The following is a 21,275-nucleotide window of genomic DNA, read 5'->3' on the forward strand; positions in this document are numbered from 1 at the left end:
TATCTTTCTTTTTATATATGACTGACTTATTTCACTTAGCATGCCTTCAATGTCCATCTATGTTGCCGAAAATGGCAGGATTTCATTCTTTTTTTTACAGCTGGTAGTATTCCATTGTGTATGTATCACATCTTCTTTATCCATTCCCCCATATCTTGGCTATTGTAAATACTGCTGCAATGAACACAGAGGTGCAGATAGCATTTTGAATTAGCGTTTTTGTGTTCTTCAGATAAATACCCAGAAGTGGAGATAGAAGGGTCACATGGTACTTCTATTCCTAGTTTTTTGAGGAATCTCCGTACCATTGAATAAAAGTGGCCAAAGTGGCCTTGTCTTATTCCTGATCTTAGAAAACAATCTTTCAGGGACTTCCCTGGTGGCACAGTGGTTAAGACTCTGTGCTCCCAAAGCAGGGGGCCTGAGTTCGATCCCTGGTCAGGGAACTAGATCCCACTGCCACAATTAAGACTTTGCATGCCACAACTAAGGAGCCCGCGAGCTGCAACTAAGACCTGGCACAACCAAATAAATAAATTAAATTAATATATTTTAAAAAATAATAAAAACCATTCACTTTAAAAAAAGAAAAAGAAAACAAGCTTTCAGCTTTTCACCTTTGAGTATGATTTTAGCTGTGGGTTTTTCATATATACAGGCTTTCTTATGTTGAGGTATGTTCCCTCAATACTCACTCTGTTAGAGTTTTATGATAAATGGGTGTTGAACTTTGTCAAATGCTTTCTATGCATCTATTGAGATGATGATATGATTTTTATCCTTCATTTTGTTAACGTGATGTATCTTGTTGATTGATTTCTGGATGTTGAACCGTCTGTGCATCCCTGGAATAAATCCCTCTTGATCACGGTCTATGATCCTTTTAATGTATTGCTGGCTTCAGTTTACTAATATTTTGTTGAGGATTTTAGAATCTATGTTCATCAAGGATATTGGCCTGTAGTTTTCTTTTTTTGTGGTGTCCTTGGCTGGTTTTGGTATCAGGGTAATGCTGATAAAATGTGCTGATGAAATGTAAAATGTGTTGGGAAGGTTTCCCTCCAACTAGATATTCTACTTCTTCTGGCAGCTGGAATTCATTGCTGAATAAAAACTCACTGATCCAGAAATTTCTCTTGCCTCTTTCTGATTTTTGCCTCCTTCCCTTTTCCAAATCCTAAGACCAAAGTGGTAAACAGCAAAGGCGATGTCATTCCCAGAACAGACAAGTAGGAAAATCACACCTAAATAGTTTAAGGTACATCTGTTGTTTGCCGGGGGGGTGGGGTGGGGGGAACTTTGTCTGTTATTGCCCTCTGAAACGCACTCATTTGGAAGAGGCACTCCAAATAAATTAAATGAAATTATTCATTGTCTAAATGAATGGCTTTATGGATAATCACCATGGCTGAGAGATAACATTGCTGTGGTAACTACCACTGCTGCCCTGTCTTTTCCACTTTAGTGGCCTGAAAGAGTAAAGTCATTTCTCCATATGCTTACCACACCTCCCCCCATTCCTCATTTCTTTTAAAGTCTTTTTCTGCCCCTGTCACACTAGTGAAATTATTCTAAGCTCTCTAGGCTCTGATAACTATTATAAAATGTTTATTATGTGTGCCAAGTGCTTTACAATCATTATCTCATGTTCCCTCCTCATAACAGATCCACTAGGAAGGCATTCGTATTTTCATCCTGATTTTTCAGCTGATGAAACTGAAGCTTAACTAGATAAGGCAAATTGATCACAGTCACAAGTCTATAGAGAAATGAGGCTCAATTTGACTTTTCCGCTGTCCAGTGGTTCTCAAACTCCAGCGTTCATCGGAACCACCTACAGCATTTGTAAAAATACCGACTGCTGGGCTCCATCACCAGATATCCTAATTCCGCAGGTGTGGAGCCGGGCTCGATAATTCACATTTCTAAACAATTCTCAGGTGATGCCCATGCTGCTAATCTGGGGGACCGAATTTAAGAACCACTGTTTCGGGACTTCCCTGGTGGCACAGAGGTTAAGAATGTGCCTGCCAATTCAGGGGACATGGGTTCGATCCCTGGTCGGGGAGAATCCCACATGCCAAGGAGCAACTAAGCCCGTGAGCCACAATTACTGAGCCTGCGCTCTAAAGCCCGTGAGCCACAACTACTGAGCTCCCGCGCCACAACTACTGAAGCCCATGCACCTAGAGCCCCGTGTTCTGCAACAAGAGAAGCCACCGCAATGAGAAGCCCACGCACCGCAAGGAAGAGTAGCCCCCGCTCGCAGCAACTAGAGAAAGCCCGCGCGCAGCAACGAAGACCCAATGCAGCCAAAAAAGCCCAAAAAAACCAAAAAACCCACTGTTTCACACCCTTGCTCCTCAAAGTGTGTTGGAGAATCCACAGCAACGTCCTCTGGGAGCTTATTAGAAACCCAACATCTTGGGCCTAACCCTAAACCTCCTGAATCTGACTCTGCACTTTTAACAAGATCCCAGGTGATTCATGGGCACGTTGTGTGCACTCATCACATACTTTCGAGCCAAGACAGCCTCTAAAGGAGGCAACAGGTAAATTTTAATTTACAGTGGGCCTCGATGGGGCATGGGTTAGCAAGTAGGACTTCATTCAGCCCGGGGCACAAGGGCGAGTTATGAGGTTCGAGGCTCCCAGGCCTCGGCACCGCCGCCTCCACCTCTCAGTCGTCCCGCGCCCCGCCCCTCCCGCGCCCCGCCCCTCCCGCGCCCCGCCCCTCCCGCGCCCCGCCCCTCCCGCGCCCCGCCCCTCCCGCGCCCCGCCCCTCCCGCGCCCCGCCCCTCCCGCGCCCCGCCCCTCCCGCGCCCCGCCCCAGGCTTCTCTCGGCTCCGCCTCCCTACGGAGGGCGACTACTGCGCAGAGGCAGACGCCGCGCTCTTCCCCCTCGGGGCTCCCCGGATCCTCCGGATCACCGAGCACTTCTCCTAGAGCAGCCCCTGAGGAGGTGCCTGTACCCACTTCTCCCATCTTCGGGTGCCGACCGAACCGCCACCCGGAAGTGCAAACGTCTCCGAGGTTCTTAGCGTCTTTTTTAGAACGCCTGCCGTTACTCTTTCATTCACCCCACGAACGATTCTTGGGTGTCTGCCCTTTGGCAGAGAGATGAACAAGACACGGCCCCTGTCCACATAAAGGATTGTAGGACTGGGTGATAAATGCTGTACCTCCTAGGGGCTGGAGGCGCGGGGGCCGGATAGAAGAAAGATGTCCCGGAGGGTAACGGCCCTGAGCCCGGCTGCTAGTTGCGGGCCACGTAGGGGCTCAGGTGTTTGGTGGATGGAGATCTCCGGTTGGAGAACATTCCGGGTGAAAGAAAGGTGGCCGTCCCACGAACACTCTCCGTGTGCAGGGTGCGTGGGTGCCTGGAGATGAAGCTGGAGAGGTAAGCAGAGGCGATCCTGAAGGGCTTCGTATGCATAAGAAATTTAAACAATGTCCTGAGTAGTCTAGACGGTATTTTAATCAGGAGACGATAAGTCTGATTTGCACTTTAAAATGCAGCTGGCAGCCAGGCTGGGTTGGAGGAGGAAAACACGTTTAGGCTGTTAGAGAATGGCGACAGAATGGAGGCAGAGATCACCTCTGCCTATGTATTTATTCGTTAGCTGTCTTTTCTCTTCCACTAAGATGTAACTTACATGGGGGAAGGACTATGTCTGTTTAGTTCATTTCTCTTACCCGGCACTTAGAAGGGTGCCTGGTACACAGTAGACCCTTAACAAATGTTGGTTGGATGGATGAATAAATCAATTTGCGGTTGATAGGACTTCCTAACTAATTAAATAGTAGATGAAAGTGGGAAGTAGAAGAGACAGATCACTGAAGATTGGAAGAACACAAGTAGTGGAACCCTGTTTCGTGGGTGTTTGCTGAGAACTTCTCCTGGGCTGACCACTGACAAGATGCTGTAAGGCCAGCATCTTGTCCAGAACAAGCTCCAATTTCTGGTGTAGTCAAGGGAGGGAATCTGCCACCAAGTACCACTTCTAGGTTTTAGTTCCACCAACAAAAAATGTCCGTTTCTTTTCTGCCCACTCACAGGACTGAATTTGAGAAGTACATACTTTGTTTTGTTTTGAGTATTATCGGCCACAGACCTAGAATCCAGATGACTATGACTTTAAGGCTGTTTATTATTATATTGATGTAACGTAATATTGGTGCGCCATCATTTAATAAAACCATTCCTTGGTGCTTTTTTTGTTTGTTTACCTTCGCAGATATGCAGGAATGAATATCTTTTTTTTCAATAAATTTTCTTTATTCAGCATTACATTTTTTTAGATTTACCATGTTGATAAATGTGTCTGTACTTCATTCATTTTCAGTGTTCTATATTCATTTCTATGTGTATATACCATAAAGTATTCATTCTTAAATTCATATAAAAGGTATTTGGGTTGTTTCCAGTTTGAGGGTTTTTTACCCCTGTGCAAGTTTCTCACTGATGAATAGCTGGCAGTGGAATTCCTAGATCAGAGGTATTCATCTCTTTTTTTTTTTTAATTTTACTTTTTTATACAGCAGGCTTTTTTTTTTTTTTTTTGCAGTACGCGGGCCTCTCACTGCTGTGGCCTCTCCCGTTGCGGAGCACAGGCTCCGGACGCGCAGGCTCAGCGGCCATGGCTCACGGGCCCAGCCGCTCCACGGCATGTGGGATCCTCCCGGACCGGGGCACGAACCCGTGTCCCCTGCATCGGCAGGCAGACTCTCAACCACTGCGCCACCAGGGAAGCCCGGCAGGTTCTTATTAGTTACCTATTTTACACATATTAGTGTATACATGTCAATCCCAATCTCCCAATTCATCCCACCACCACCCCCATCCCCCCGCCGCTTTCCCCCCTTGGTGTCCATACATTTGTTCTCTACATCTGTGTCTCTATTTCTGCCTTGCAAACCAGTTCATCTGTACCATTTTTCTAGATTCCACAGATATGTGTTAATATACGATATTTTTCTCTTTCTGACTTACTTCACTCTATATGACAGTCTCCAGGTCCATCCACGTCACTACAAATGACCCAATTTCGTTCCTTTTTATGGCTGAGTAATATTCCGTTGTATATATGTACCACATCTTCTTTAAGGAATGAATATCTTCATGTCTTTTCTTTCTTTCTTCTTTTTTTTTGGCTTTTGTTGAATATTTTTTCCTCACAGGAGTAGATTACTAGTTAAATAATATTTTATCTTATAGCTCTTACTATATATTGCCTGATTCTCTTCCAAAAAGTTAATCATGGCAACAACAATATCCATTTATGCAACAGTTACAAATTGAGTATCTACTGGCGCTAGGCATTGAGCTCCAGGAGCATAAGATGAGCAAGATAGACAGACCCTGCCCTCCTGTCGCTTCCAGTCTAGTACAGGAGGGTGGCATTTATCAGCTCATCACACAATAATTAGAAACTAACACATAGTGTGAACTAAAAATACAGGCCGCTTGCCAAGAGGCAGAAACCAGTTTTACAACAATCTCAGCAGCACTGGTGGTGGTTTGGGGGGTTTTGTTGTCAATTTTACTACCGTATTTTACTAAAAAAATGGTTTATCAGGATTGTTTTGCCTGTTTCGAATTAATCTGAATTTTTCCTTCCTCATTCATCTACTGCTTAAGGGAAGTCCTCTACCATGCAAAACCAAAAAGTTACAAATTTACACCTACATTTTTTAAAGATGAAAAACTAGAGAGTACTTACAAACGTGTCATATCCTTTCTTTCTATTTATTCTTTAACTGACTCTTCATCGCGGAAGCTGAAGCAGGACTCGGGTTTGAATCCCAGCTCCTCCACTTCTAGCTCTGTGACCTTGGGCAGATGACTTAAGCTTTTTGAGCCTCTGTTTCCTTATGGATCAAATGGAGCTCATACCTTCCTGGTATGATTTTGGACCACAGGTCATGTGTGAGCATTCCTTTATGGGAGAAAAGAAGAGACGAGAGCAGAATAAAGTCTCTGGCTCCTGGCAGATGTTATTACCATACCCAAAGCAATACTTGTGTGGTTCACAAAAACACAGGGCAAACTAAGAAAGGAAGGAGCGGGTTATCGTTTTATATTCTGGAAATGTAGGACTAGTAATGCTCTGCGTCTCTACAGGAGACGTCACCTAGTCTGGATGCCAGGGAAGGCCTTCCCTAAGGAAGAGCCTTAGCGCTTAGAACTGAGGGTCAGTAGGAGCTCACCAGGTCACTCAGGGCACAAACCTATCTGTCACCCTACCTCCCTCTCACACATCCGATCCATCAGCAGAGCCTGCTGACTCTCCCTTCTGACCATATACCCTGAACCCCTTCTCCCCCACTGCTGCGGCGGTAGACCAGGTCACCACTGCCTCTTGCCTGGGCCACCACAGCAGCCACCAGAGAGATTCCTTTATGATGGATCATTTCACTGTGTTGCCCAAAACCCTCCAGCGTTTTCCCATCACTCATCAAATTAAATCCAGATTCCTTCCCAGAGTCTACAAGGCCTTACGTGATCTGCCCCTGGCTACCTCTCTGCCCTCATTTTCTAAACAACTCGTGTGCGTTCCTTCCTTAAGGCTTTTGCACCTGCCCATTTGTCTGCTTGGAATGTTCTTCCGCCATTTACCTGCATGGCTCATTCACGCCCTTCAGTTCTCTGCCCAGGTGTCACCTCTCCAGGGTGGGCTTCTTTGAGCTCTCCTCCAATAGTATCCTCTTCTTTCACAATCCCTTTCCCCTGCTTTATTTGTTTTCAGAGCATTTTCAACTCCTGCCATTATTGTGTTTTTAGGTATTTACTTGTTCAAGTATTTTTTCTGTTTTCCCCACTAAAATGCAAGTTCCATGAGAACAAGAACTTTATTCGGCACTGATCCCTAGCACTTAAACAGTGCCCGGCACATAGCAGGTGCTCAATGAGTATTTGTTGAATGAATTAAGTCATGAATGAATGGATGAATGAATGAGCCATATAAACAAAGGGAGAGGGGAAAGATGTTCCAGATAGAGGGGACTGCATGTGCAGAGGGCCTGTGGCCACTGGGGGTTTCAGAACTGAAAGAAGGCCTAACAGGGAGAGGCAGTGATGGAGAGATGAGGCAGAGAGGTAAGCACAGAGCAGACTTGAGAGGACCTTCTAGGCTTCGCTACAAGATTTTGGCCTTTATTCTAAGGACAATGAGAAGGCATTAAAGGGTTCCAGATAAATTGAGAATTGTGTTTTTATAAGGTCCCTCTGACTGCTGGGTGGTAAACTGACAGTAACGGGGCAAGAATGAATGCAGGGGACCAGTGAGCTGACTGTCAGTGTCTCCCAAGGCAGAGATGACAATGGTTTGCATTTGGATGCTGCTTGAAGAAGATGGAGAAACATAATTTGGATGTAAAATTAACAGGCACCATTTCTTATCCCTGTGATCCAGGGTGGATGGCTATGCTAACTAGACCAGAGAAACACAAACTCAGACTTAGGATGTCTTCACTGGCACAGAACTGAGCCATGTGAGTAAGGCATTCCTTTTCCCCCACAAATATACATTTAACAAACCCTGATGGAGCTTTTGCCACGTGCCAGGCCTGTGCCAAGAACTGCAACAGATACAAACATGGATAAGGGGCAGCAGGCCACCCGAAGGAAGTAACATCCTGATAGAAATAATGCCCTTTTGGCTTTCTTATATTCCCTGCCTTGCTAGTAGCTGCCCTTTGTGCTCGGTCCTGTTTTCACCCATCTGCTTCGTATTCTGTACATCTTTTTACCCTCTCTGCTTACCTCAAAGCCCAGCCAAAAGTAGCAGCTCAATACATCTTTGAATGAATGTGAATTTTTCTCCTTGACTCTTATGGAGTCAGTTCCCTAAACTGAGGTTTCTCTCGAAGTTTACTGAGCTCATATCACAATAATTTCAACTGTCCAAGCCAAATAGAGAAGAATAACTTGCCAACTTAACTCACAAGGCTATTATGAGGAAAGAAAAAAAAAAATCAAGGGGTCTTGCAAATGTGAAAGGTGTTTGGATGACAATCCCCTGCACTTGCCCTGCCGTCATTACTACTGTCGGCTTTACTTCCTGTTTATTCAACGAATATTTCTGGAACATTTACCTTGTGCTCGGAGCTGGAGATGCAGATAAACAAGATACAGTCTCTGCTCTCATGGAACTTACATTCACATGTGTACTGGAGCACTGTGGGTCAAGGTAAAAAGAAATTTGAAAATCACTACCTACCCAGTCCCATCACGGTACAGAACACAGATGCCAGAGTGGCGTGCAGCATTTCCCCTTTCCATGCTTTGTTGCTTCTCACTGCCAAGCTCCTTATCGTCCATGACCCCACATGGCAGGCCTTTCCCCCTTGGGTACACCCAGAGGATGCTTTATTAAATAATATTTAGAAGACTGGACCCTCTCTGCAAGCAGTGGCAACCGCTTTTCTTTAAATTCCCATCGACAGCATCCCCCATTACTATGTATTCCAGTCCTGGGTGTATAGTTAACATATCTGTTCTCTTTCCTCTTGCATTATAAGAGTCAGCCGGGGCCCTGGAAACCCTGGTACTAGTTATGATTTTCTTGCAGGCACTGAAAAATCACGTAGCCTCTAGGGTCCTAGATATCTGGGAGGGGAGAACTGGGGCGGGGGGGAGCGAGGGAGGGTTATACTGGTTCCTAAAATTATGGGATTCATGCCCAGTTCCCCACCTTCTCTTTTCGCTGTTTTCAGTCTGGGGGCTAACCACCAAGACATAGTCTCAGAGTTTAGTGAGGCAGCCTCCGTACACGGAGGCACACGCAGGGTACCCGGGAAGACGGGCTTGAAGACAGGTCCGGCACCGGGTGCGGCCTGCGAGCCGTGGGCGAACGAGAAGAACCTGTTGGAGCATGCGCATCAGTGATCCCCGCTGCTCCGCGGCGGCGGCGCGGGGGACGGGGTGGGGGCGGGCTCGCGGCGGCTACGTGAAGCGATTGGCTCTGCGCAGCGGAGGGCGATCCCGCTTCCGCCGGGCGCCGGAAGTAACTCTCCGCCCCGGTCAGTGGGCCATGGAGAAGGTGGTACAGTAGCGTCTGAGTTGTGAGCATTGCGGGGCCGGCGGCCATGGAGGCCGTGCTGAACGAGTTGGTGTCTGTGGAGGACCTACTGGTGAGGCCCGGCCCTAAGGGAGGGAAAAGGAAGATTCGGAAGGGCGGGCCCTGAGGAGAGCCCGGGTAGGGGCCAAACCCTCTTCCCAGCATCAGCTTTGCCTAGGGAAGTCGAACTACGGCTCCCGGCAGCCCCTGCAGCGTCCGGCTCCTGCCCAGAGGTTCCAGTTTGCCCCGAAGGCTAATGGGAGATGTAGTTTCCTGCGCCACCACGCCTCAGCCTGGGGGCCTGGAGTTTGATGGGTGCTGAGTGCATGCAGGAGCTAGGAGGTCAGGGTGCGGGCACCCGATTTTCAGTGCTCCTAAAGTGGCAGGGGGAACACAATGACCACCTTAAACTTTCATATATTAGTCACAGTCCGGCACGGTGCTAATGACCTTTCAGGGGAGATCTCAATCTTTGTAGCTCTGGTAGGAGGTAGGCACTATTTTTATTCCCGTTTTTCAGATAAGAAAGGGTCCAGATCGGCAGGGTGGGGATGGGAGAAGCAGTCTCCGACGAGGGACCGCGTGGGCTGTTGTTGAGCAGTTCTGACAGCGTGTTTACTGTTCAGCCTTTCGGGGTCAGCTGCTCCGGGAGCGGTGCCTGGAGCCGCCAGCAGGTGGCATCTCCAGTCGGTACCACTAGGGGGAGGGAAGCAGAAGGGGGCCAAGACAGCCCGCCACTAAGAACCAGAATGCCTGGGTCCCAGAGATGGAGATGGCAGAACCTGGGGTACCAGACCCCAAGACCCGCAAGGGAAATGTGGCAGAGGGGAAGATGCAGAGTAACGGGGAAAGGGACACCCAGGTCCTGCTACAGTGTGGCTTGCTCCCTTCACCTCTAAATGACTCCTCTCCTCTCCTATGGCAGAAGTTTGAAAAGAAATTTCAGTCTGAGAAGGCAGCAGGCTCAGTGTCCAAGAGCACGCAGTTTGAATATGCCTGGTGCCTGGTGCGAAGCAAATACAACGATGACATCCGTAAAGGCCTTGCTCTGCTGGAGGGTGAGGTGCTAGGCTGGCTCCCCAGCTCTCCCCTTCCCAACTGCCATCGTCCTCAACCACTGTTGGCCTGGCTCACTCCCTCCATCTCAAGTTCGGGGATCCTTTTTCAGCATGGGACCTCACAGTGCAGTCACCTCACAGTTATTTACCAGTAAACGCACTGTAAAATAAGGGCTATACTTAGCCTGACTTCCACTGTACTTTTGGCTTGCCAGCTCATCGATGATGGTTTTGCCAGACAGAGTCATAGCATGTCAGTCCCTACTGGACTTTGGTGATCTGGTAGTCTAGACGTAAGGAAAGTGACTTGTCTCGGGTCACACAGCTGGTTGATTTATGGCTGAATTGGGACTAGAAGCTCCTGCTTGTGTGTCCCAGTCCCATGCTCTTTGCCCCCCACCCCCACCGTGTTGCTTATTTAGCAGCTTTTGTTGAAAACCTTTTGGGGGGGGGGGTGGGTGTGGAAGAAGTACAGAAGACGGTTCCCAAAACCTGTGAGCACGTGGTGCTTTTATGATCAGAATCCTATTTGCTGCTGGTTTTGGATGGGTCACCATTTTTCAGAGGCCACAATACTTGACCTTTAAATTTCTCTGCACCCCCTTTCTCTTGGTCAAGTAGTGGTGTATAAGCAAGCACTGTACTAGCCAAGGATGCCTGTTGCACATCCATAAAAGTAAGACTCTTCCTTAATGCAAATCATCTCCGCCTCCATTTGTCTATTTCTCAGGTTCCCTCTACAGCAGGGCACAGCTGTAGAATTGGTCTCTAAACATTGCCAGTCTAGTTGAGGAGACAGTACAGACACTTGGGAAGATGTGTAAACACCTGCAAAACCACTTAGCAGCAAATTCTAATGCAGAGTACAACTGAACACATGAGCCTCTGGGAAGTCACTGAACTAAGAGTCAGGTGGGGTCTTTCAGGGAGGGGTGACTGAAGGTGAGTTTGGAGCTGTTTTTTTAAAGGGGGAAGGAGCGCAAACTGATTTTGAACACAATTCTGGTCAGCAAGCTGCTGCAGTTAAAATACACAGCAGATACCACAGCTGAGTAGAGATGCCTTTTGGCTTCTCTGGTGCCTTGATTTCCTTTCAGTTCACTTGGATGAACCAAAGTTGACTGTAGTGTTGATACCGGGGTGTGGATACTGGGGCATTGGGGCAGCTGGGGTTCATGCTGCCCCAGAGCTCTGGCTGGGAAGCCCGGAGTGACCGGAGCCGAAATGGAGGCTCAGGACAGTGACTTTCTCCCAGGATCTTATAGGTATTCAGGGAGTGGAGGGGGTCTCTGGGACACAGGCACTAGCAAGGGAGAGAAGGGGTTTTTACCCTCTTCCCTCCCCCCCTCCCTAGAGCTGCTGCCCAAAGGGAGCAAAGAGGAGCAGCGGGATTATGTCTTCTACCTGGCTGTGGGCAACTACCGGCTCAAGGTAAGGCGGAGAGCTCCTTCAGCCCCTCCACCCCGCCTGGGTGGCTGAGCTCCCCCTCGTCTCTCTCTCCCCCGTCACAGAGGTGCAGGTTGATAGCAGGATGCTGAGGGAAGGTGAGAGACAGAGGATCCGGTGCCGAGGGTGTGGGGAGCAGTGTGACGTCAGCAGTGGGGTGCAGCCCCAAGCCTTGGGCTGTTATCTCCCTTGGCTTATCAACCCCACACAGTTGGGGTGGTTTGTGGACTCTACTCCACTGGGTGGGGCTGGAGGGAGGGAGGGGGTGGAGGTAGAGGGAAGAGCCCTGGGGCCAGCGGAGGTAAGGCCCTTCTGATGGGTAGGAGAAGGGATAGAATTCTGAGGGGGGTGTGTCATTCTCCCTGAGTGTAGGAATATGAAAAAGCCCTAAAGTATGTGCGAGGGCTGCTGCAGACAGAGCCGCAGAACAACCAGGCCAAGGAACTGGAACAGCTCATCGACAAGGCCATGAAGAAAGGTGAAGGCCGTCCTCTCTGCCCTTCTCCCTCCGTCTCTGTCCACTCCCCACCCTCGTGTCTCCCTGGCCCCCAGCATCCCCAGGTGCCTCTCAACTGTTAAGTCCTCCTCCTTCCCTCGTGCCCGGGCCCTCTGGTCTCTCTTCAGATGGTGCCTTCCAAGCAGTTCCTCTCCAAACCCCCTTCTTTCTCCATCCCTCAGGGGTCCCTCACCCCATGACTCCAGATACAGAGGCACATCCTCTGTTGAGGAGCGGCGGGCAGCAAGATGGTGGCCGAGGTCCCTGCGGGGACTAGGTTTTTGGACTCGTGACGGTCTCCCTTTTCCTCTCCCCAGATGGTCTAGTGGGCATGGCCATTGTTGGAGGTATGGCTCTGGGCGTGGCGGGACTGGCTGGACTCATCGGACTTGCTGTATCCAAGTCCAAATCCTGAACGAGACGGCGTCTCTGCCTCTGCCTGGGGACAGACACGTGGAGCCCATGGAGGACACTGGAAGAGAGGCCCACCCATCCTCACCACCCCTTTCTTCTTCTGCACCTGTCACTGTCCTCTGTGACCTTCAGCCTCCTCTCCCCTGGGACCTGTCCCCTAGCCCCAAATCATGTGTTTTGGGATGAGTGTAAATAAAATTGGGCTTTGGCTTGGGAACCTCTGTGTCTGTGTTGAGGAAGGGGCAGGTTCTGTTGGGCCCAGGGGTGGGGGTCATGCATGGGCCTTCCCTGCTCTGTGCCCTCCTACTCCTGCCCCCCAGGCTGGTGTGGGGTTCTCCTTTGTCCACTGAGCTGCCCAGACCCTACACGCTTCCTCTCCACCCCCCCCACCCCGTCCAGCCCAGCCCAGCCACGTCCTTGAGCAGTGGCAGGCAGCATAGGGGCGTGCCCTCTGCCCGGATGTAGAATCCTGAGAAAAAGCAGTGACCAGAGGCGGAAAGGGCAGAGCTGAAGGGACACCATCTCCTCTGACCCACTCAGCTGCCTCTCAGCGTGTGGAGTTTTCCACACCAGGGGGGCCCCCACTCAGTTTCCTCCAAAACCTCCACCCTTCCCTCCCTTTGTCTTCCTGCGCCCTCCCCTTCCTCCCCCCCATCCCACTCCTTAGAGGAGAGGGGCCACTGGTTGGGGGAAGGAAATGGGCATTTGGCGTGGAGTCGGCAGAGGTCTTGGGAGAGGTCAGGAACCCAGGACATCCCAGTTGCAGAAGGAAGGTCGGGACCCAGTCCCCACACAGCCTGCTTTGCCCAACACCCGGCCGGTGCCAGGCTCAGCACGGGCCTGCCTTGCTTCACTGCATTGCTTCACTGCATACTTCTCGTTCCTCAGCCCAGCTTGGGGGAGATTGGGGCGGAGGCGCCCGGGGGAGCACAGAGGAGCCTGACACGGGGAGGAGGGGATAGGGGACTACACCTCAGCGCAGTGATGCCCATGTGACCGCCTGGGTGTAGGACGGGCCCCTTGGACTGAGCCCCAGCCTCACCTGCCAGAAGAGAACCAGAGCTGCCCCAGCCGTGGCCTTGGGGCGGGAACTGAGACCGTCTGTGCCGGGACAGGTGCTCAGCCTCGGTTTGGGGTGGGGACCCAGAGGTTTCTAATCTCTCATAATTAATAGAGCTGGTGACAGTTCTGATAAATCTTTGCTTTTTAGTTTGTCAGAGGATCACGTCCTGGGCTTGTGATTTATCCCCCTTGAGGCCCCTTAGCAGCAAGATCAAGCTTCTTGCCGAGAGTCAAAGATCATCCCGACACGGGGGGACCTTCAAGTTCAGGAAGTTGAAGTTTGGGGGAAAGCAACCTCCTTTGGCCTCACCCTGGCCCTTGGGCGCCCAGACCCAGGGCATTCACCAAGTGTCGAGTATCGAGCGATTCATACTTGCGGGGAGCTTTGATCTGTAGTCACGATTCTTATGAAGTGAGAAGTAGTAGTTCTAGTTCACAGAATCGGAAACAAGCTCAAGGGGCTCAAACTTCATGCCCACATCCCTTTGGTAAATGATGGGACCTGGTTTGAATCCAGGTTGGTTGGATTCCAGAGGCATGGGTTTCTCCCAGATTCCCCATCCCCTTTTCGACCTTCATCTTCCTTGGAGACTCAATGCCTCAAGCCCTAGCTCTTTGAGTTTCCTGAATTGTTCTCACCAACATTCAGAGAGGGTGGCTCCGCTCCCTTGGCCCTTCCCCACTGAAAGGTGCAGGGGACCTGCCTGTGGTCAGTCTCCGTCTCTGTCTCTTGTCCCTCTTACTCCATTCTCTGGCCCCCGATTAAAGCTGATCAGAGGCGGATGCTTCCCCTCGGCTCCCAGTGCCTCCCGTGGGAACCCTTCCTTGGCGGCATCCGTTAGTCCCTCCCCGGTAAGTCCTCTCCCCACACCCTCGTGGGGCGGGGAGCCCAGGGCAGCCCAGAGACGTGGGGGAGGGGTGGACTTTTGGCCCGTTTCGTTTATTCCGTCCATCTCCTCTTCAACAGCTGCCGTGCACTCTTGTCTCACTCCTCTGACCGACCTGCAGGGAAGCGGAGAGACCCAGAGAGAGGGAAGAGACCAACCAGAGACAGACCTGGGCCAAGGAAGAGGCAGAGGCTGCAGGCTGCCTCCTTCTCTCTCCCCAGCCTGCCTTAACCGCCGTCCTTAGCCAAAGCCCCTTCAAGTTCCCCTGGGGCTCAGCCCCTCCCCTTCTCTGGGGCCCCAGGCTCCCCCTGGGGCCTGTGTCCCACCATGTCGGTGGCTGTGGAGATCTTCGGCTTCTTCATCGCAGCCCTGGGGCTGCTGATGCTAGGGGTGACCCTGACACACAGCAGCTGGCGAGTGTCCACCGTGCACGGGAACGTCATCACCACCAGCACCATCTTCGAGAACCTCTGGTACAGCTGTGCCACCGACTCCCTTGGAGTCTACAACTGCTGGGAGTTTCCGTCCATGCTGGCCCTCTCTGGTACGGGGTGGGGAGAGCTGAGGGGAGCAGAGGGAGGCGGGAGGTTGGAGAGACCCCGGCAAGGGTGGGTGCTGCCTGCGGTCTGACCTTGGGCGCCATACAGATACGGGAGGCCCAATCCAGCTGGGAGACCTGGGTTCCTGAAGCCGGGAGTGCCGGGGGCAGCCCTCTGGAACTGCGGTGGAGGCCTCACCACACGTGGCCCCCTGCTCTGACTTGACCCTGTCTTTGTGGCTACAAGTGCAGGCACTGGGGCCAGAGTGCCGGCTTCCGCACCTGCCTTTGCTCTGTGCCCCGGGCAGGTGACAAAATGAGCTGCATTTGACCCATCTGTGAGATTACGGTCAATGGCACTGGTTCACCGGGTGGTCGTGAGGATGATATGCGATAAAATGCGCAAAATGTTAATGTGATGTGAGCATCTATATTCGCTCAATCAAATTCAGCATTTCAGTTTCAGGGTGGGAGTGCTGGGGCTCGTGGGGTGAAGAGGAAACCTCATCTTGGATTCTTGGGGGGTGAGATACTTAAAAGTCTCCGTAGCTTCGCCAGGCTTCCACTGGAGCATTGGTCTCACCTCCATGGTGAGTTCTAAAGGACTGTTTTAAAGGGAGTCCTCTTGCACATCTCAGTGTCCACTGTAAGCAGGGGTGTGTGTGTGTGTGTGTTTGGGTTTCTTGGGTCAACGTACTTTTTTGAGCTTCTTGGCGGGCTGGAGCCTACAGCTCTTTTGGCCCAGAAAGTTCCTCCGTGGTGGCTGAAGTATCGTCCTGCTCCCTGCTCACCTATGAGTAGCACCCGCATTGTCCCCCAGGAGTCCTTCAGTCGGCCCCTCGCCAGGCCAAGAGGGGATGACAAGAAGCCCTGTGCAGTGCAGCTCCCGTGCCCTCACTGGGTGCTCACGAGGCGTCATGCTTCTCCAGGCCCCCTGCTGCAGGGGCCAGGTGGTAGGGGAAAGAGCCGAGGTCAGCATGCCACGAAATCGCCCCCGTGTATGTCAAAGATGCTCTGAGCCGTTAGGGAGTCCAGGTGGGTCTCTCGTGCCCCCACTATTACCAGAATCTCCTGAGGCAGCTACAGGGGCTTCATGCTTTCATCCCATCCAGGATGCCCGCCCCCCCCGAAAAAAGCCCTCTGTAAAAGTTGAGTACAGTCTGGGCCAGACACCCAGAACGCTGGGTGGCCAGAACAGACATTGGCGGCAGCCACTCAGCAGCCCTGGCCACCCCCTGACTTACCCCTCAACCACACCATGGTGTAAGGAGGGGCCCCAACTTGGACTGCTGCTTGAAACCTCTCGTGAGTGTGGACGAAAGACAATGAAAGACAGGGGTGCGAGGTGTGCTGAGGGGGAGAGCAGAGAGCGCAGCTGCCCAGCCTGAGGTTCCAGGCATTGTGCCGCACGCTTCCCATGCGCCATTTCAGTGCTGATAACAGCCCCGCTGTTGGCGCTGTTAGTAACCTCATCTTCCAGAAACTGGAAGACTGCAAGGTGTCCTGCCCAGAGCCACACAGGTGGTAGGGGGGCTGGAATCCAGACTCGTGTGTATCACGAGCCCGCTGATACTTCCTTCCCAGGCTGGTTCTGGTCCTGGGAAGGTTCCTATCAATTATTCACCTCGCAGCCACCCAGCCCATGCTCTTATGGACCCTTCAATAATCTCTCTTTGTCTACGAGAGCTACCTGAGGATCCGGAGCTGGTCTGCCCCAGGTGGGGATGGCTGGCTGGATGGATGGGGAGAGGGTGGGAACTCCGGAAGGAGCAGCTGGGAATAAGAAAATGCTCCCAGAGAACTCTGTCGCTCTTCCCTGCTCCCCAACTCTGGGCTGCTTCACATCCTCCTGGCAGGGACCCAGCCTTTCCCCTTCAACACAGGTGGCACTGCCCCACCCGGTAAAGGGGTGCAAGGTCCTTGGGAGTGCTTGGCAACTATCAAAGACAGAGAAGGAGGAAGGCGGGCCAGAAAGGGAGCAGCCTTTTTCTTGGAGTTTGAGAAAGGGGAAACAGGCACTGAAAGCATGTGCGCTAGACTGACCTGGATTGGTCCTAGGCCCAGGTATCCCACGTTCCAGATAAGAAACTGCCCTTTACCCAGTGACCCGTAGGTCACTGCTGCCCCCTATCGGTCACTCCAGGAAGAGGCTCAGTTCAGGATGTCGGGCACTGCGCTGGGCACTAAATGGGACCTAGTAGATGTGGGGAGAGGGAGGGGGTGCTTGGGTGCAGTGTCTGTAATACCCAGCAGAGCACGGCGGTTCTCAACCTGGGGTGATTTTTTGACGATGTCTAAACATTTTGATTGTCCTGTTTGGGGGGATTGCTACTGGTGCCTAGTGGGCAGAGGCCAAGGATGCTGCTAAACGTCCTACAATGCAGAGAATGCCCCCAGAACAAAGCATTATCCGGCCATATTGTCAGTGGCGCCAAGAAGCCCTGTAATGGAGGTAGAGGCGAAGTGCGCCTGCGCAGGCGGGAGGGTCAGGCGGCGCTGAGCCTCGTTGGCACTGAGGTGAGCTCCTGGGATGGAGGGGCGTGTGACCCCTCGGCCTGACCCCTTAGTCTGGATGGGGCCTGAAGGACAGGGAGAGGACTTGAGGGCTTTTAGGGACTGAGGCCTGAGCAGATTGTATAAGGGGCTGCCTGTCGTAGCCGGGAGAGCAGATGGAGGGGAAGGGGCCGGCTCCGGGACCCATGGCTGTGTCCCACCTCCCTAGGGTACATCCAGGCCTGCCGCGCGCTCATGATCACCGCCATCTTCCTGGGCTTCCTGGGCCTCTTCCTAGGCATGGTGGGGCTGCGCTGCACGAACATTGGGGATCTGGAGCCCTCCAGGAAAACCAAGCTGGCGGCCACCGCAGGGGCCCTAAACATACTGGCTGGTAATTGGGGGCAAGTGATGGGGGGACGCTGTGCCGTGGTGGGGGTGAGGTGGCCCGTGGCCCAGACTGCAGGGTTGCCTCACCTTCCCCTTTGCATTGACACCTGCCCTCTCTCCCAGCTCACCCCACTCTCACCCATACTCACCAGATCCCTTGGTTACAAATCAGTCCATCAGCAATGTTTCTTGAGCCCGCACTAGGAGCCAGGCAGTGGGAGGGACTCCAAAGGTGAGAGTTTCTGCCCTCCAGAGCTTACAGCCCGGATGGGAAGACCAGAGTTAGGACATGCGTGCGCGCGCGCACACACACACACACACACACACACACACACACACACGCTGTACACAATAACAGTACCATGTGAGTCACCATCCCTTTCCAATTTGCAAAACATTTCTGCACACATCAGCTCACAACAAGCCTGTGAGGCAGGGCAGGTCTTGTCCTGTTCTCCAGATGTGGAAACAGGCTCAGAAAGGCCAGGTGGCTTGCTGGAAGACAAGCCCCAGGGGGCGGCCAGGCTGGACCTATTGTCCGGGGGCCCGGCTGGCTTCAGGCCTTCATGCACCGAGCGGTGAAGACCTGGCACAGCGCTGAGGGCTCTAGGAGGCCAAGGAAAGGGGGGTCAGGGCAGGCAGGGCTGATGGGGAAGACTGCTTGGGCTTTTGAGGATGGGGAGGACTTGGATGAGCAGATTCCCAGCAAGGAAACTGTGGTCCAGGCGCTAGAGGTAGGAATGCCAGGGCAGATCGGGGATAAACAGGGGGAAGAGGGGCTGAGGAGCAGAGTGGAGACCACAGGAGAGGTGGGCTGCGGTAGGGTCCTGGGGGCTGGATCGAGCAGCCTGCAGTTGACGTAGGAAACATAGGAAACGGAAGAGTCATGAGCTGGAGAGGGGAAACGAAAGGGATCCAGTGAAACTTGCTCTTGGACTTGAGGCCCACGTCCTGCTCTCCGGGCCGCCCTTCCTCCACAGGGCCTAGTGCGGTTCTCCTCTCTCTCCCCCAGGTGTCTGTGGGATTGTGACCATCTCCTGGTACGCCTTCCACATCACCCGGGACTTTTTCGACCCCTTGTACCCCGGAACCAAGTGAGTGTGGGAGCCCCACCCACGGGGGTAGTGGGTGGGCCTCTGCCCCACCCTGAGCTAGCACCACCTGCTCATCGTCCTTGTCCCCAGGTACGAGCTGGGCCCCGCCCTCTACCTGGGCTGGAGCGCCTCCCTGCTCGCCATCCTGGGTGGCATCTGCCTCTTCTCCAACTGCTGCGGCTCTCGGAACCAGGACCAAGGCGCCAGGTAAGGGAGGGCGTGCCGCGAGGGGCGGGGCGCGGGGCGAGGGCTGCATCTCCCTCTGACCCGGGTTCTCTCCCCTGCCAGCATCCGGCTTCCGTACAAGGCCCCGGCAATGCCCGCCAAAAGCCTCGCTGCCCGCCTGCCCACCTCGGCCTCGGATGAAGAAGGCGACAGCAGCTTTGGCAAGTACGGGAAAAACGCTTACGTGTAGGTGGCCTGGCCTGTGGACCCCATTCCCTTCCCACTGCCCCCAGTGGAGAGGGGTCCCCGTAAACCCGGGGCTGCAGGCGCAGGACCCTGCTCGCGGTAACAAGCTCAGGGCCAAGCCACGCTTCAGGCTCCGCCCCGTGCCCGGAAGCCGCGCCCAGCTCTGACCTCAGGCTCCGCCTTCCCTGTCGGAGCTCCGCCCTGGTCACGCCTCTTTCGTCTGGCCCCCTGGATCCTCTCAGGCCAAGAACAAGCTTCCTGAGAACTCACCTCTGGCCCCTGAGGCTGGACCCCTCTTAACCTTCTGAGTCTGGGTTCTGGGCCGTTAAGGGGGCGGAGGCGTCCCCGAGTGTTTGTGGTCTGTATAAATACTTGCATAAATAAATTTGTATTGCGAACTGTTCAGGGGTTGAAGGTGTCATGAGGCAGCTGGCCCAGCAAGGGACCCTGGGTGCCGCCTCAGTTCCTGGACCCCAGGCTGTCACCTGTTCTCCTCTCCATCGCCTTTGGACTGTCCCATCCAGCAGCAGAGGCGAGGAGTGGCAGGTGATTTCTAGACTGTGGCACTGTCACAACTACCGATAAGGGCCATCAAGGAGCAGATAAGGAATATCCAGCTCTAGGAACCGGAATAGCAGAGATACCCTCTGGCCAGATCTTTCTCACAGCTGTACAAGGAGACAGTTGGTCTAGAGCAGAGTTTCTTTACCTGGGCCTGAGAGTGGATATCAGAAACTGACAAGCCCTTTGAAACTGTGTCAAATCAACCAGGCCTGCAAGTACAGTTTTCTGAGGACGGTTCAATAACTTCCAGAGGGACTGCCCTGGTGACGCAGTTAAGAATCCGCCTGCTAATGCAGGGGACACGGGTTCAAGCCACGGTCCGGGAAGATCCCACATGCCGCGGAGCAGCTAAGCCTGTGCGCCACAACTACTAAGCCTGCGCTCTACAGCCCACGAGCCACAACTACTGAAGCCCGCGTGCCTAGAGCCCGTGCTCCACAACAAGAGAAGCCACCGCAATGAGAAGCCCGCGCACCACAATGAAGAGTAGCCCCCGCTCGCCGCAACTAGAGAAAGCCCGTGCCCAGCAACAAAGACCCAACTCAGCCAAAAATAAATAAATAAATAAATTTATTTTAAAAAATAATAACTTCCAGGGCTTCCCTGGTGGAGCAGTGGTTGAGAGTCTGCCTGCTGATGCAGGGGACATGGGTTCGTGCCCCGGTCCGGGAAGATCCCACATGCCGCGGAGCGGCTGGGCCCGTGAGCCATGGCCACTGAGCCTGCACGTCCGGAGCCTGTGCTCCGCAGCGGGAGAGGCCACAACAGTGAGAGGCCCGCGTACCGAAAAAAACCACAAAAAACAAACAAAAAAAAACAATAAAATAAGGCACAAATGAACTATCTACAAAACAGAAACAGACTCATAGACACATGTACCGTTTTCAACACTATTTTCTTCTTTGCTAGAAGCTACAGCAGCAAGACCAGGGCCCTGCCCTCAGAGAACTCACAGGCTGGGAGCAGAAATGCAGACAGCTAGTTACCATGTAATAGGCAAGGTGCTAAGGCTACTCCAGGAATCTTCCAGTTTTTGAGGAACTAGCTATGAGAAACTCAGCAACAAACTGCTTTAGGTCTTGGGCAATGATGTCAACAGCTGAGTACTTACCAGACGCCAGGCACTGGGCTTGGTACAGTCTCATTTAATCCTCACAATTTCTGGGAGGTGGCTGTAACAGAGTCAAAGAGGCAAAGTGACCTGTCCAAGCTAGTAATAATTGGTAGTACAGTAATTAGTAAGTAGTGGGCCCAAGGTCTGAGACTGAAGACCCAAATGCCTGTTTCCCAGAATCCCTGGCTCTCCAAACTAATCCATGTCAATTATTATTATTATTAATATTTTATTTAGTTAGTTAGT

At 52.5% G+C, this 21,275-nt stretch overlaps 2 protein-coding genes and 1 long non-coding RNA gene across 3 annotated transcripts; 2 read left to right on the plus strand and 1 right to left on the minus strand.

The window, feature by feature from the left end:
• Positions 1-4,865: 4,865 nt before the first annotated feature.
• Positions 4,866-8,857, minus strand: LOC132438266 (uncharacterized). Its single transcript, XR_009522163.1, has 3 exons — positions 8,697-8,857; positions 8,098-8,180; positions 4,866-5,939 (listed from the first exon to the last, which is right to left on the minus strand). It is a non-coding gene; the product is annotated as an uncharacterized lncRNA (long non-coding RNA).
• A 138-nt stretch (positions 8,858-8,995) lies between these two features.
• Positions 8,996-12,693, plus strand: FIS1 (fission, mitochondrial 1). Its single transcript, XM_060032303.1, has 5 exons — positions 8,996-9,135; positions 9,988-10,120; positions 11,475-11,551; positions 11,939-12,044; positions 12,380-12,693. The coding sequence occupies exons 1-5, from the start codon at positions 9,091-9,093 to the stop codon at positions 12,475-12,477; spliced, it is 459 nt and encodes a 152-aa protein (XP_059888286.1). The 5' UTR covers positions 8,996-9,090; the 3' UTR covers positions 12,478-12,693.
• Positions 12,694-14,752: 2,059 nt separating this feature from the next.
• On the plus strand, positions 14,753-19,355 carry CLDN15 (claudin 15). The gene is made up of 5 exons (XM_060033161.1): positions 14,753-14,969; positions 17,686-17,850; positions 18,859-18,940; positions 19,031-19,147; positions 19,229-19,355. The coding sequence occupies exons 1-5, from the start codon at positions 14,753-14,755 to the stop codon at positions 19,353-19,355; spliced, it is 708 nt and encodes a 235-aa protein (XP_059889144.1).
• The last annotated feature ends 1,920 nt before the right edge of the window (positions 19,356-21,275 follow it).

This window comes from Delphinus delphis, chromosome 15 (genome assembly GCF_949987515.2).
Source record: "Delphinus delphis chromosome 15, mDelDel1.2, whole genome shotgun sequence".
NCBI classification, from domain to species: domain Eukaryota; kingdom Metazoa; phylum Chordata; class Mammalia; order Artiodactyla; family Delphinidae; genus Delphinus; species Delphinus delphis.

Bases quoted from the DNA above. Each gene is read 5' to 3' on its own strand.
- FIS1 (XM_060032303.1), top strand. From the start codon at position 9,091: ATGGAGGCCGTGCTGAACGAGTTGGTGTCTGTGGAGGACCTACTG. The intron at 9,136-9,987 runs GTGAGGCCCGGC...CTCCTATGGCAG, and splicing joins TGTCTGTGGAGGACCTACTG to AAGTTTGAAAAGAAATTTCA. The intron at 10,121-11,474 runs GTGAGGTGCTAG...CCCCCTCCCTAG, and splicing joins AGGCCTTGCTCTGCTGGAGG to AGCTGCTGCCCAAAGGGAGC.
- CLDN15 (XM_060033161.1), top strand. From the start codon at position 14,753: ATGTCGGTGGCTGTGGAGATCTTCGGCTTCTTCATCGCAGCCCTGGGG. The intron at 17,851-18,858 runs GTAATTGGGGGC...TCTCTCCCCCAG, and splicing joins GGCCCTAAACATACTGGCTG to GTGTCTGTGGGATTGTGACC. The intron at 19,148-19,228 runs GTAAGGGAGGGC...CTCCCCTGCCAG, and splicing joins AACCAGGACCAAGGCGCCAG to CATCCGGCTTCCGTACAAGG.